The 15,171-nt window shown below is 38.2% G+C and overlaps 1 protein-coding gene across 6 annotated transcripts in view; it reads left to right on the top strand.

Annotated features, from left to right (window-relative positions):
* Positions 1-762: 762 nt before the first annotated feature.
* gab1 (GRB2-associated binding protein 1) overlaps positions 763-15,171 on the top strand; it is a gene marked incomplete in the record, with an annotated part of 54,850 nt that continues 40,441 nt past the window's right edge. For 2 of the 6 annotated variants that reach the window (XR_001310155.1, XM_014007809.1), the window contains 2 exon segments: positions 763-1,210; positions 1,341-1,492. Coding sequence is in view for 5 of the 6 variants with exons in the window: in XM_014007809.1 (XP_013863263.1) it covers positions 1,421-1,492 (72 nt within the window). 6 annotated transcript variants of the gene reach the window in all.

Genomic DNA, 15,171 nt, shown 5'->3' with positions numbered 1-15,171 from the left:
TATATATATATAGTGTGTCCCTAATCCTCTTCCGTAGTAATAGTTGTAGCATCTAAAGACCTAATGTCCCACCAAAACAATAATTTAAAGAGGAACAAACTAATGAAATCATGTCAAAAATGTGCATCATCCTACCCACAAAGATGGGTGAGACCAAGACGTTTTGTTTCTTCTTCGGCTTTCAAAAATTAACTTTTGTATTTACTCAAGGCGCACCTGATGTTATTTCATCCTATCCATGATTAGCCTGGTAAAAACCAGCCCCAGTCAAGGGAAACTAGAATTGAGCGGAACTGTATAGGACGGCAAGGGCCAGGCTAATTCCTGATTATTTTTCCTGAAAAGACGGAGACAATTTTGGAACTACATGTCCCATGGTAGAAGATATGTACATACAGCTTTTCTTGCTTGCCTGCCGCCCGCCTCTCCTGTTTGTCTTTTAAACCAGTCTCATTCACAATCAAGATAACAATATCACTTCCGGTCGTACCTTTCAAAATACATTTTTTGAGTCTACACAATTACGTACATGTGACATAATATAGGTCAAAACCTGACTAAATTATTTTAGAATAATCAGTTATTAACAAATGAATTGATAAATTACAATAACTTTTGTATAACTTTGATTTTTATTGCTTATAACCATTAAAATATAGTTTCGATAACCATGCTATTTTATTTTGAAAGTAAAGAGTTACAACTTTCTGAGTTTCTGTTGTCGTTTCCGCTAACTTCAACGCATGCTCGTTCCGAAGGAGGGTGAGTTTAGGAAAAGGCATAGCCACCCTGTCAATCACAATTAAGGAACCATGGGAGTAAACTGCTAGGGAAGCTCGGCGAAACCAGTGTGTGTACGCTTAAGATTGTTTTAATAATTTGCGCACAGACGACCATTATGCAGCGGTACTTTGTTGGACATTTGCACCCGAGCTCGCCAACAAATGGGAATCGATCCACTTCTGACTGGAATTAGCATGGGACGTGACAATTTAGCAGCAGAAAAATAACTTAGCGACTCCCAAGTTGTTTTCTTTAACAACGCTTCAGCATTCCTGTGCGAAAAACAAAAAAGCAAGTTGCTGTGTATAGTCGCACAAAAGTCTCTTCCAAGGAGGTTTATATTCACTTCAAGAGTGGGATATACGGCTTGTTTTGACTACAACTAGTGAGAAATCTGTTGTGTTCATTTCTGAGAACTGCCTTGTCGGTGAGTCGACTTTTTTTTTCTTTCTTTTGGAAGGAGTGTTTGCTACTCTCGGGAACACGTAAATACTACTATGTAACTTTTTCTGTTTTAGTGTAACATTCCCAGTAATCGTGCCAAATGTTTCTTTCAGCTTCACCGAAGACTTTCTCCACCACGACCGAAGCTAATCGGGGAACCGCCGCTCGGGCTCTCCGGGGACAGCGAACAGAGATGAGTGGGGGAGAGGTGGTGCATTCAGGGTGGCTGCGAAAGTCTCCTCCTGAAAAAAAAATGAGACGTTACGTAAGTGCACTTAGATCCTGTTTGTGACGCCGAGATAAAATAACCTGTAGGACCAAACGTGCAAGCTTTTCCCTGGAGAATTTAGGAAAACTGGACAGGCTTCTTTGTAGACCATCTTTTGTTTCAGGCAGTTTTCAACACTCAGTTTTTTTTTTCTTTCTTGTGGGTGTGTTGAACCTGAAACGGTGTGTGACCTCTCTGAGATCAGAACAATGATCTAGTCATGAATGGTTATTATAACACAGTAGAGTGCTGCTGCCTCTTTGCACATTATTAGACAAAAAAACATGAATTATGTTGTGGACTGGTGTAGTAAATATTTTGAATTTATTGGTGGGGGTAACTGCTAACCATTAAAATAAAAGCAGTCAATTCAATTTGGCTAAATGCAATGATTTGGCACTTTGGTTCCCAAAATTGGGGTCGTGACCCAGCTGTGGGTCACAAAACACTAAGTTGGAGGTCCTGTGATGATCTCCAGAAATAACAGAATTTTAAGACACTTGCAAATCTTATATTTGTGACAATCAATAAAATGAGTAGTTTAAGGGGGGGGGGGGGGTATGCTCTTACTGTTGTCATAATGCTTATTGATTTCCTTTTTAGCCATGCATGTGTGGTTCAGCCAAGAATAATTGGGGTCACAAGTCTTTGTTGGTCAGAAGGTGCAAAGTTTAGCAACGACTGATCTGTCTTGTGTTGTTAGTTGCTTGGGAGGTGTTTGAATCTGATTTGTTCTTGTTGCACACGGTTTGTGTAGCTCTGGTTTGAGGCAGTTGTTGAACATTGTTTTCATTGTTGCTGTAATCCTTCCATATTAGTGACATTGTTTTTTTTTCCTTTTTGTGACCAAGTTGATTTTTTTTCACCAGTTCTAGGTTCAGTTTGTTGTTGGTCAGTAAAGTCAATGTTTTGTAAATGAGGCTTAGAAAAAACACCCTAAATATATTTAATATATTTTCAGAGATCAGTTGTATAAAATATGAACTGAGTTCTGTGTGTGTTTTAAAGAAATGTATAACAAATTAAAGCATGTTTGTCAACTGAACGTTGCTTAACTGCATGTGTTGATTTTGATTCATTTGCGTTGCAGTTGAAGTGGAGCTGACTTTAGCTGCATAGCCATGCATTTCAACATCATTACTTGTTGGGGTAATCAAGGGATGGTGGAAAGGATATGGACAGTTAATATCTTGTAGTTATAGGTGGAATAAAGCTCTTTGAAGAGATCTGGATCTTGACGAGCCATTTGTTAGAGCCGTTTAAAAGAGCTATTCGACTTTGAATGAGTTACGTCATCATGTAGGGAAATACGTCATCACATCACGTGGGTGTAACCATGTGTTTTGTCAATTGGAAACCTCTCCCCCTTTCCCCATGAGCTGCTGTACTCCACAGCTCTGCCTGTTTTTGGTGAAAAAGCGAAGCAAAAGGGATTTTCTCTGTAGTTCAGGATGAGAAAATAAAGATATGAGGATTTAAAAAATAGAACTATAGACTGGTCTTTACTGCCCTCGACTCAGCTCCTATCATTGTTGTAACAAGTGGTTCAGAAGATTTGGATCGTTCGTGAACACCACATGTCTAGTTGTAGATGGCTCTTTAAACAACCTCAGTTTGCAGAAATATCAAAAAGGAAAAAAAATAAGTAGGTCCTCTGGATGAGTTCTTCTTTAGTGAAACGTTTCGTCTCTCCTCCAAGAGACTTCTTCAGTCTGATGAGTTTCAGGTGAACTCAGCCTTATAAGCACTGCCTCCACATGGACAAACAGATTAGTCACATGCAAAAGAGGGCCATCGCCTAACAATAGGCTTGATTAGCTCTATTGTTCATAGAGGGTCATGTGCCCCATCACCTGACTTATTGATTTGGATGCTGTGGTTCTTAGGTGTCATGTTATGTGTATGTAGTGAATGCAAGCGGGGCTCAACGTCCCCTCGTTTTTGTCTTTTTTTCCCCTCTTTGTGTTGGTGTCATTGGGGCACTGATTGACACATTTTGCTCACAGGGGGCTGAGTCATACTTGCAATAACAGCTTTGTAGGAGGAAATGCAGAATTGCAGAAATAATTTATTTTGATTGATGAGATACCAGCTAGTCCAAGTGTGGTCAAAACTAAAGTAGATTGTTGTCAAGTTAAAACAACTGCAGTCTCAATAATTACATAGCGGTTCATGCAAATACCTAGATTTTTGCATTTCAGTCAGCTTTTCATTACACTTTATTTACATAGAATGTGTTTAATTTGCAAGTGAAAATAGCTTTAACAACAGCCATTTGATTCTTACTGCAATGTAAAATTGACTACATGGTGTGTGTGTGTGTGTGTGTGTGTTTTTTAATACAAACATAGCAACTATATGTAGCAATGGTTGTTCTGGTACATCTCCTATCTTTTATTTTTTGTCCCTCTCAATTTTTGTTTTGTTTTAGAATCAACCAGAGCTCCTCTCAGCTGTTAACAAGCTGCTATGCTAGCTTGCTAGCTAGTTGTACTCGATACACCATACCAAAGTGTAAACAGTAACCATCTAATCACAAATAAATAATAAAACAAAATCAAAGCTAGTTGATTGCAAATTGGTCTGTGCTAAAATTGGACCTTTTTTAAAGGAAAGTTTTGTAACAATTAAGCACTTTAGCAAAAGTAAAATATCACGTGAAACCTTGTGGCATTTATTTGTGGTCATTTGAAGTGAAAGTTACACACTTTACAGCAATTAAAATTAGTGCACTATTTGAAGCATATTACCCAGCACTGCTACAAGTTATGTGTCGCAGCTTGTGTAACTATTTCTGCTAATCTCACTGTGAATCTCGCACAGCAAGCACTATGTCAACTGTTTCAAGTTTTATATCTACAATGATGCAAAAACAAAATCTCACTTAGCAAAAGTTCATATCGGTTTGGTTGAGTTTGGTTGACTTCCTTGAATCATTTAGAGCAGCTAGGTCTTCAACCCTTTTCTGTTCTGCCTGTTTCAGTTGTTTCCCTGCTTCAACACACTGGCTGACTGAGTGATTGACAGGCTTCTGCTAAACTTGATGACAGAGTAGTTTATTTGATGATTTGAATCAGGTGTACCGAAGCAAGGAAACTGCTAAAACATGAGATCAGTGGGTCAAAATTTCTAATCTAGAGCCAAAAGTAATATTTATTTTCTTTCAGGGGGACATTGCTAGTCTTGGTGATGGATACAATGTCTGAATAATTCCTTGAATGAATTTCTCACATATTTGTGACTGAACTGCTCTGAGCCGAAACATATCCAGAACTATTGGAATTTGGAACCGTTATAAATGACTTAGCACAATCTCATGGTGTTGATTCGAAGGTTATTGAGTACAGCAGTAATTATGTAATGCTGTTAGCATCCAAACTGCTGAGCAATTACATTCTTGCTGAAACATTAATGCAAAAAACAGTTTAGCTGCTGCTCTTTTCTTTTGTTGAAGTAAACAGGAGGCTCAATGGTGCATTTGAAATGTATAACTGGACTATTGTATTTAAAGGGGCATGTATTTATTGAGTTTTTTGCCTTTGACATAAATGATGTAAAATGGAACAAAAAATAGCATTGGCTAGTGACCATCAACTGAATGAGTTCCTTTTTTTTACATCTTTATGCCCTGATCTTTACAACCAATGTGTCTCTTTGCAGAGCTGCTACACCGAAGGTCAGTTAAGGTGTATTTAGAGGTGACGAACTCTGTTCTCGCCGTCTCCTTTGTGCACAAAAATTGTGTAATCTCCTTCCATGAGTTCTTTGACTCTTTATAAGACTTATTTCACTATCTTTATAGGTTTTATTTGACTATGTTTGTAAGTTTTGCTGGAACAGTTGTAAAAAGGGTTTTATTTTCTAACATCCTTGGCCAGCTCCTTCCCAGTGGAGCTGTTGATGCGAAATGAGAGCATGGTAGTTCCCCCACTTTTCCACATAAACGTGCCCATGAAATTCTGGTGCATACTCTGCGAGAAAAATGTTCTGACAAGAGGTTGTGCACTGAATAGGTTTTTGGGGGCGGTGCGAGAATAAAAAAAGGTACAATTTTTGTCACACAGTTACATCGGCAAGACAAAGTTCGGCACATCTCACCGAGTATAAATCCTGTTTGAGTCTAGCGCAAATTTCCACACTGTCAGGATTAATGGTGCGTTCACACCAAATGCGATTTCAGCATCAGGAGCAGCAGGTTTACATACAAAGTCTATGGTGGACGCGCTTCAAGCAACGTCGGGGAATGCTGCGGCGCCTCAAGCGCGATTAGAGCAGCGCGATTTGAACGATTTGAACGATCTGAGTGTTCGACGCGCTGAGGCGCAAATCGCTGAAGTTAGAAAATCTGAACTTTTGCAGCTCGWCGCGCCGCGTCAACCAATCAGAGAGACTCCACTGTGTGACGTAGCGACATATTTCCCGACGGGACAGTTTACTGAATGATGTCCACTAACCTGAAACAGACGGAGCGGAGGTCTTTAGCTGAAATGAGTGCCTGCAGTCGTGTCCTGATCCGCAGCAATGCGTGACAGCGACTCATCAGACTGGAAAAATAGTCCTGAAAGCGAGCTGTGAGCCTCTACTCTGAATTATCTGGTGAATTAATTATGAATTAATTATCTGATGAACGTGACAYGCTCTTGCTCTCTGTAAATAAAGCAAAGCCACTTCCTCGTCCGACATTAAACAGAGCCCAACAGAGGAGGGAGGGGCGGGGAGGCTGTTGCCGTGCAGCGCTTCAACAGCTGTCCTGCGTCTGACCTCAAAGTGCACAAGCTTCAAACTTCAGCGTTGGCTGCGATTTTGAAGCTGAAATCGCGTTCGGTGTGAACGCACCATAAGACTCCACTGAAAAATTAGATAAGTTTTTTTGTAAAAACTCAAAACATCTCTTGTAACATTTTCCTCGGAATACCAGTTTCCTCCCACTTCTTTTGTAATATTGCAGTTCTCTTATTCTCCCGTGCTTCTGAAGTAAAAGAAAAGGGGGAAAAAGCATCAAAATATTTGGGTACAGCTGTCTTTTTTTCACCACATTGTTTTCCTGATGTAAGATTTGAGGAGAATTTGTTTCATTTTATCATTTGGTAATGTCACTGCAGTGGTCTGTGAAATTGCTGTATCTCAAAAAACTTTCATATTATTTACAGTAAACACATGTTTGCATAGAGAAGAGACATTAATTTTTATTTAAATGGTCTGTTTAGGTTTGTTGCTAAAAAGTGCCTGATTTGGGGAGGAAGAAGTCATTATTGATTATTAACCTAATTGTAAGCATTTTCATGACCTGATCAATGTACTGTTTGGTATATTTGAAACACTAAATCATGTTTTATAGGTTATTCCAAAGTGTATTTATTGATATTGGGTGGCATTCCTACTTTAGATCATTAAAAATCAAAGCAGCAGCTGTAATGCATTCTTTTCTGGTCTCAATAATTAAAACAGTTGGCTGGTTATGAAAGCATTTGATCTCAAATGGTTCAAAAAGCTTAAATTTTTTGCATATATTTGAGCATCCTGAGAAACTGCTTATATTTTTCTAAAATAAAACTCCTAGCAGAAGCTAATTTACTGCTTTTTTATGTGTAAACAGTGGGCTGTTATTCTTTGGTGGTTTTTATTCTATGTTTAGCTTTTACAAGCAGCAAAGTAAATGACATCTCTCTGGAGACATCCTTCTGTTGAGTTTGAGAGATTTTCACAGACAGTGCACCATAATTTCTTTTTTATTTGTTTGAGCTTCATCCTAATAAATGACTTGGACTGGAACATTGGTTTGCGCTCTGTTGGTGCTTTGCAAACACATCATATCTTCTCACTTAAATAGGTTAGATTGTGTTTTACAAGATTTGTGTCTTTACAGACACTTTCTAGTCATTTTATTGGGCTATAAAATAAAGAGGTCACACACCAGTTTTTAAGGGAGTTATTGGTGTATAAAATTAATTTTGCTAAAATATTTCAGCAAAACAAAGTGGACAAATCCCATCAATTTAGGATTCAGTCAAGGACAGCTTAAAGACATCTGACCAGAATGGTCAAATCAATGTTTGAGGTGTTTCCAGTTCATTTACTCTTAATTTTTCATCATGTTTTCTTGTCCCTCTCGTTTCCTCTCACCACTTGATTGCCAACCATTTATAGAGGTTTGCTGAAAAACATTCCTCTCTAAAGTAAGAATTTGAGTGCTACCAGGACATTTTCACTGTGGATGCATGTTTTTACATCAACATGTTTTTTTTTTTTTCTGTATCACATAATGATGGGTCGAGATTCAACTGAAGAGACAGAATCATTCTAATCTGACCTGGGAGTACTTTCCCCCTGGGAATTAAGACTTTCAATCCCCAAAACCGAAATGAAAATGTTTTAGGTCTGTAGTACACTCAAATATGACCTGCCAAAAAACAGAAAATATAAGAGTGTAAAAATCCCTCACGTTTTCTTACATTGTGTGGAAATTGGACTAATGCAACATTATCATTGTTTTAATTCCAGACAGCCAATCAAGTGCAACTGTCCTAGTTTTCTGGTATTTAGCAAAGGCATATTAGGATTTTGTTGTGTGGTTTCTTCAGCCCTTATAAGGGCCTCTGTGCTAGAGAGCAAGACTACAGGGTCGAGCGGATGAAGGAAAATATTGAACCCCAAAGGTCCTCCTGATGGCAGTAAATGGGAGCTTCAGGACATCCTCCTGAGGCCTTTTACTGGGACAAAATACATTTGCAGTGCAGTTCACTGTGTCAGATAACCATAATCTTTGCATTGCATTGATGAAAGAGTTGTCAGTTACAGACCATCAAAGAGAGACCTAGATGCAACAAATGTGAGCGAAAACAAAGGCATAACTCTTCGATTAAGTAAAGAATTCATTAAATCTGCTTAGCAAGTGGAACAGAGAACAAACACTTTCTGTTGAACACCCCATGACACCCCCCCCTCCCCACATGCTGGTAGAAAAAAACAAACAGCCCGAACAAATTGTGACAGAGAAGTACTTGTGCAGCATTAGCCTCTTAGGCTAACAAAGTAGTATTACTGCACTGTGTCCTCACCATCACAGGCAACATAGCACTCTGCTGCCATGTGATCTGCCACATCTTGAAAATGGATTGCATATGCCATTAAATATTTAATGTCCATTACAAACAAATTACTATTAAATATTAATATCTGTGCTACATTGGTAGTTATCCTTACCAACCTGCTTTTATCCCTGACACAGGCCGCCATCACTGGGTTATATATGGGTGTATCAGTTTCAGAGTAGGCAAACTGGTAAACAGTGTGGTTCAAAAGTGCAGTTGGAAAAAAAGAGGATGCACATTATACATTTCTTGATAACATATATTTCAAGCAAACATTTGATCACAAGTTGTTTGTGTGAGATTTGAGTTCTTTCCCTTCAGAAATTGAAAACAGCTGTGTAATAAAGTGTTCTATCATTTGTTTCAAATGTTACTGAGATTGTGGATGGACTTAAGTTTCATTTTTAATTTTTTCGTAGATTTAGAGTAGTGAAACTGGAGTCGAGTTATTACCTCACAAAAAATGCAAAACTATAAAAACAAAGCATTCAGTTAGAAAAAACCTTAAGAAGTGCTGATGTATTTGATGTTTCAGCAATCTTCTATGATAATATGAAAACTGCAAATCAAGCTCCATATTTTAGACACTTTTCTTTTACTGTTGAGGATTGTCAACTAAGAAAGTCTGTAATATCTTGCACCTACCTGTTAATGAATTGTGAACGCCATTTAACACTTGATTAAAAAAATCCAAAATCTGTTTGTCAATAGAATTGTAGTTTTTTGGATCATTTGTTTGTTTCTACTTATAAACAGTTAAATGTCTTTGTAAATTAAGTGATCCTTAATTGCTGTTATAGACATGTTTTTTTTTTCTGATCTTGTCTGTGTACTATCAGTACTACTACTTTGAAAGCAGAATAATCATACTTATACCAGTGTCAAGCCAGAGACGAGCATCTTAATCTCATGTTGATTTTCATTTTAGCAATGAAACTGATTTAAACAAAACATTGTTGAGTCAAGTGGGATAAAACAGTTGGATTTGTGGATTTATTTTCAAAATTACTTTGTATTTATGTACCAGGATTTCTTAACTGTTTTTAAATGTTGGTTTACCAGTCAGTCAGACGTTTAGAAGATGCTTCATTGTGACACAACAGAATGATTTTAGTCAGACTGTCGAGGCAAGACTTTGCTTATATGCAGATTATCAATAATTCTGCTATTTTGTGCCTCTTGCAACTCAATTTACTACTTTGAGTTGAGCTATGACATTGTTGATATGTATGGAAAGGTCAAGGCTAACATGGAGCTTTTTGTAAACAGATGACTCTTTTTCCCGGTGCAGCTGTTTACTGTCCCTTGTGCCAAGTTCACAAAGCAGCTTGTGGAGTGACTTAAGACATTTTCCTTTTGATATTTAAGAGCTGGATGGTGTTCTTTGGAATATTGTGAAGTTGAGATGTAAAACAATTCTCTCATGCCATTTGTCAGCATACCAGGTTGAACAGTTTCAGGTAGAGCCATGATTAAAAGCAGATGACGGAACTATCAGAACTATGCTGTAAAACTAATCTCATGTATCATTAAGGCCTCTTTTGCTAGTTATGCTCTCATGCAGCGATACGACAGTGAAATTAAACGTTTTTTACATGGCTTGCACTTGCCAACTTATGACACCAGAACTAAAAATAATCATAAGACTTCTTTCTATTTTGAGATTTTAGTTGTAGTCTGGTGAGGATAGAAAACAGGGCCAGAATGGGAACACAGATGACTAAAAATGTCTCCAAAACCCACACAATAATGCTGTGAGAGTTCCCATCAGATTGATATGCATATCATCTCAAAAACTAAAAAAAAAAAATTGGGTCAGATTTGTACTTGATTTACATTTGATTAATTCTTGCACACTAAGGAAAACGTGTGGCTGAATGACAAAAGACCACATGTATGGAGCAAAGAACTGATGCTAATAAGCAGCAACTGCAATCAATAACTTTGTCATCATCACTCAAGGGAGTGAAGAGAAGGCAATCATGACAAAAAGATGAGTGCTTTTTGATGCAGCACCATTTAGCAGCCTGTAGTGAGAGAGCAGCTTTCTGTTCGATCCCTCTTTCTTTCCGTTCCCAGTGCTTCTTGGCAGGCTCAAGCAGCAGGAATGTGAAGCTGCCCCGTGCTTCTTTTCTGCTGGGCTGCTGGGGTGTGAGCGCCAGGCCCCTCACTGCTGCTGCTGCTGCTGGCCGTTTAGGCTAGAAAGGGCTGGACTACAATACTCTGCACTAACACTACAATGCAACACACGGGCGATTGTTGTTTCTCCAACACCAAGAGGGGAGAGGAGCCGCTCCCTGGCGCCCCAGTAAGGCATGACCGCCCCTTCCTGTGTTAGCCTCTGATGGCTACCAGATGGCGGGTGAAGAGAGAGGAGGAGGGGTCCTGTTTAGATTTATTTATTTTTTCTACTACTCATTCATTTGATCCCGTTTTTGCCTTTGTATTATTTATTGGTTTTTAATTCTTCACAGCTGTTTTCCAAAAACCTTATCACGTTATCTTTTTTCTACATCTCACATTTTGTCTTCTTTAAATGATGACAGAAAGAGTGAGCCTGATGCTGTTGGTATTTAAGCTGCTGCTTTTCCAGGTGATAACATGCCATGAGAAATGAAAGATGCCACTGTGACTCAGTTAAAATTAGTGACTCATTGAACAGTTTCACATTTTCAGACATAAATCCTTTAAAAGTTTCTGTGTAGCATTTAAGAATGTGCTTTGTTCTATTTAAATACCATTTAACTTCTGAGTGTCTGTAGCCATTCATGAGTTTTAGAAAGGATCAGCTTAAAGAAATTAAATCTCTAAACTCTTAACTTGAAAAGTTATACATTTCTTATACAGTTCAGCATAATTTTAATTAGTTAATCCCGAGTGTAACATGTTAGTCATGTTTTATTTTATCAACTAAGATATGAAAAACAGTATTCAGTCATTTTAAACTTTATAATTATGTTCACGACAGAGAAACTGTTACTGCAGACAGTATTGTGACTCATGCCTTCTTCTTTTTACAGACTCATGCTTATAAAATATATTTTTAACAAGAAAAATTCCACAATTTGTAAATGTTCAGTTATGCATCAATTATTGAGAAGTGTTGTGCAAGCTGGTGACTTCCACATAAAGCTCTATATCCCATGTGTGCTGCCTCTTGAGTGCAGAATCCCCCTTGGTGTTGTGTCGAAAATACTTTTCCCAGGGAGCTTATGTTGTACCTCCTTGCCTAACTTGAGCTCTCAGATGAGTTTAGTGACCGAGAAGTTTAGATCATTTGAGTGACGAGGTCCGAGAGTCTCTTTTGAACATAAATGTTTGCGACTGTATCTGTTCACATTTCACGCTTCACCTGTCATTTCAAATACGCACACATACAAGGCAAGCACTCTAGCTATGTAGTACTGTGTGATCTGACCCCAGCCGCTGTGCCCACTGCCCCTTAATATAGCCCACTGCTGTCATGGTACTTTCTGCCCCGTCTTCACCTGCTCTGTGCTGTGAGCGTCAGTTTGTGTCCATGTTTATCCCAGCCTGCAGACAAGGGTTTTTGGGGGTCTCATGCTCACCATCAGATGTGAAATACTGTTACTGACCTGTGTAATTTCCCAAGTTTCTGTGAGTCAGACAGAGCTTCGGTATAATTGGCTATCACTTGTCTTTTTCTGTCTTACTTAGCCGTTATTTGTTCTTAACCTGTTACCCTGCAGGCCTAACTGTAACCCCTAATTTGCACTTGATGTAGTTCCACTCTGCTTCGCTGCAGTGCGCAGTTCGCCATCATTCGTTTGCACCCCTGTTTATACAGCGTTCGCTCCACTCAGATCCTCTCTGTTGCGAAGCACAGAGGAGGTCCAAGCTGCATGGGCAGGAAATGTGCGATCACGTGATAATCCCAGTGATAAATGTTGAAGTTAGAACAAAATAATTTATTCTACATGCTACATGTTATCATCTGCTTCCCAAAAAGAGCAATACATTTTGACAGCATTTGTGTATAAATATATCCAAATATTTATTAATGTAGCTAGGATTTTGATAATAGTCTGCCTTTTGTAAATTATTTTGAAAATTTGGATGTTGTGCTTGTTCCTTTTCGAATATTGTTTTGACAGATGGCCGTCCACTCACCATTGCCCTGTGCCGCACTGTGGAGCCAGTCTAAAAACTCATTGAATAAATTTTGCGTATTTGCTGCGGAGGTCGGACCGCAGCAGAGCAGAGCCGCATCTAACCCAAATTAGATGTGCAGCTCTTGAACCCTTTGGAGTAAATTCACAAGCCTATAGCCTCTATGTAAAGCGATCAATCTGAATTTTTAACTTCAGTAGTCATAATTTTTGTAACTGTAACTAGTATTTAGTTCTTGAAGTTAAAATACACTATAACCATTAGCTTTGTTTCCATTTCCAAAACTGCTTATCAAATGTAAGGTAACATCATTGGCTACATAGCTGTGGTGTCAGAATGAAGCTCAGAGCTGATTGGCAAGTTCTAGTTAATCAATCATGTGTAGCATGTACAGGTGGGACATGAGGGGCTTGCCACAAATTTTGGGCTCTGGAGTCTATAGATTTAATCTAGTTGGCCAAAAGAAGTGTCAATCGAAAGAAGACAACCAATCAAATTGTTTAAACAGCCTATTATGCAAATTCAAATGAATCCTAGTAGGCTATAAAGAGGGGGGAAGTAACAACAAACTATGAATGTACCATGGGCATGTACCATTGATGGTTTAGAAGTCGAGGAAATTTACGTTTTGGTAGATTATTTATTTGTTGTAACAATGCTTCTTGGCAATAAATCTTTTACCATTGGAAAGCCTGGTAATTCCTCTTTTAAATGGTGCCAGATTTGTAAGGAACATACATTTGTGGGATGAGCAGTAGAACTGAGTATGTGGATTGCGTACATGAAACACTTACCAAATCTTCTCTGCCAGACGGCTTATTTTGCTGTTGCTATTGACACTTATTTTAACTTCTGGTACCCCCAGTTTCTGCCAATCAGATGCCCGATATAAGATTCATTGTCAAGAAGCATTGTTACAACAAAGAAATCTACCAAAACCCCATTTCCTTACTTTTTGTGCTAAGTGTGTATACTGGTAAAGATTGACCATTGGTTGTTTTTGTTCGCTGTTCCTGATTGGATTAGAGTTACTATCACTCTGGCTGATATCTCTGCCCCTGCCTACAGCCAGATGACACACACTGACATACAAACACACACACACGTTTAGAGAGCCAGAGAGATGCAACAGAGACCCCCGCTCTGCTTGAGGAATTATTTTGAGACTGATTGGAAGCTAATAGTCTTGGCAGATCTACTCTGATCATCCACCTGTTTTTTTATTATTATTTATTAATTTATTTATTTTTTGCTATTTCTCAAATCTTTCCCCATTGGTCTGCTTCACTTTTTACTCTAATGATGTGACCAAGAAACTGGAATATCTTTCTTTTCCTTCCTCACAACTCTTAAAACTCAGTATTCAGATGAGATGATCCATTAGTGGTAGAAGTTCAAGGTTAGTATTTTTCTTTACTTAAGATTAGTTAATGTGGTCAATTTGATGTTTTCCTGTTTTTCCCGGTTTTTAGTTTTACTTTGTAGTTTATGTTGGTAAGTTTTAAATAGAACTTGATAGAAAGCATGGTGTAAAACTTGGTGCTCTGTTGGACTTTATTAGTTTTAAATTGCAGAAGGAGCTTTCAGTGCTTCCTTTTTATATCAGCAGGTAAAGCTACATGTCATAATTTTATTAGGTAGTTTACCTTTTTAATGCCATTTTCTTCTTTATGCTCACAGCTCTCACTATAGATATACTTTTCTATTGCACTTGATTTGCCTGCATCGTCTTTGTTTAGGTCCGTTGAGACTGAAATCTGTTTAAGTTTTGTTTAGTCAGCAGCCAAGGAACAGCATGATCATGTGAACCAAGTCTGCCATGCCAAAGGAATGTGTTGAATTTTAAGGATGCAGCTTTAACAAGTGCATGTGACAAAAAAAAGTAGGTTGTGTATACACATGTCAAGGTTGTGAAAGAGCACAACATACAACATTTTATACATATTTGTGTCTGGATGTGGGGGGGACAAGGAGATAATGTGGGAATGTGATAAACGTGTATATTAGACAACAACATATCCTGAAGTCAGATGAGCTCATCTTTCTCTTTATACAGCGTTAGTTCCCATGGCTATGAGTAGCCTGCCATCTGTACTTACAAACTATCCTCAGAGCATGCAGATTGAATAGAGCTATGTAAGAAAGAGCAAATAAGGACATTCAGTCTAGGAATCTTTTTCAGCACTGGTTCCCATACAAAGGAGGAATTATTATTTTGGTGCACAATTTTTGTCAAAGTGCTATACCAATTGTTTTTAATCAGGGGAACAATTAAAATAAATTTGGACACCTGTTACCATGAATGGCTTTCTTCCTTGACAAGTTTGAGTGCTGTTGATCTTAGTCTGTCTCTCATAATATGTTAGAAATTATTGGGCAGGTCATTAGAGAGTGGTTGTATTTGCAGGCTTGAGTGAACGCTAACTTTGTATTTTTGTTCTCATAATATAATAT

Source organism: Austrofundulus limnaeus, unplaced genomic scaffold (genome assembly GCF_001266775.1).
Source record: "Austrofundulus limnaeus strain Quisiro unplaced genomic scaffold, Austrofundulus_limnaeus-1.0 Scaffold44, whole genome shotgun sequence".
In the NCBI taxonomy this organism is placed as follows: Eukaryota; Metazoa; Chordata; class Actinopteri; order Cyprinodontiformes; family Rivulidae; genus Austrofundulus; species Austrofundulus limnaeus.
Note: the sequence above shows the minus strand (reverse complement) of the source record. Positions and strands in the feature narration are given on the sequence as shown.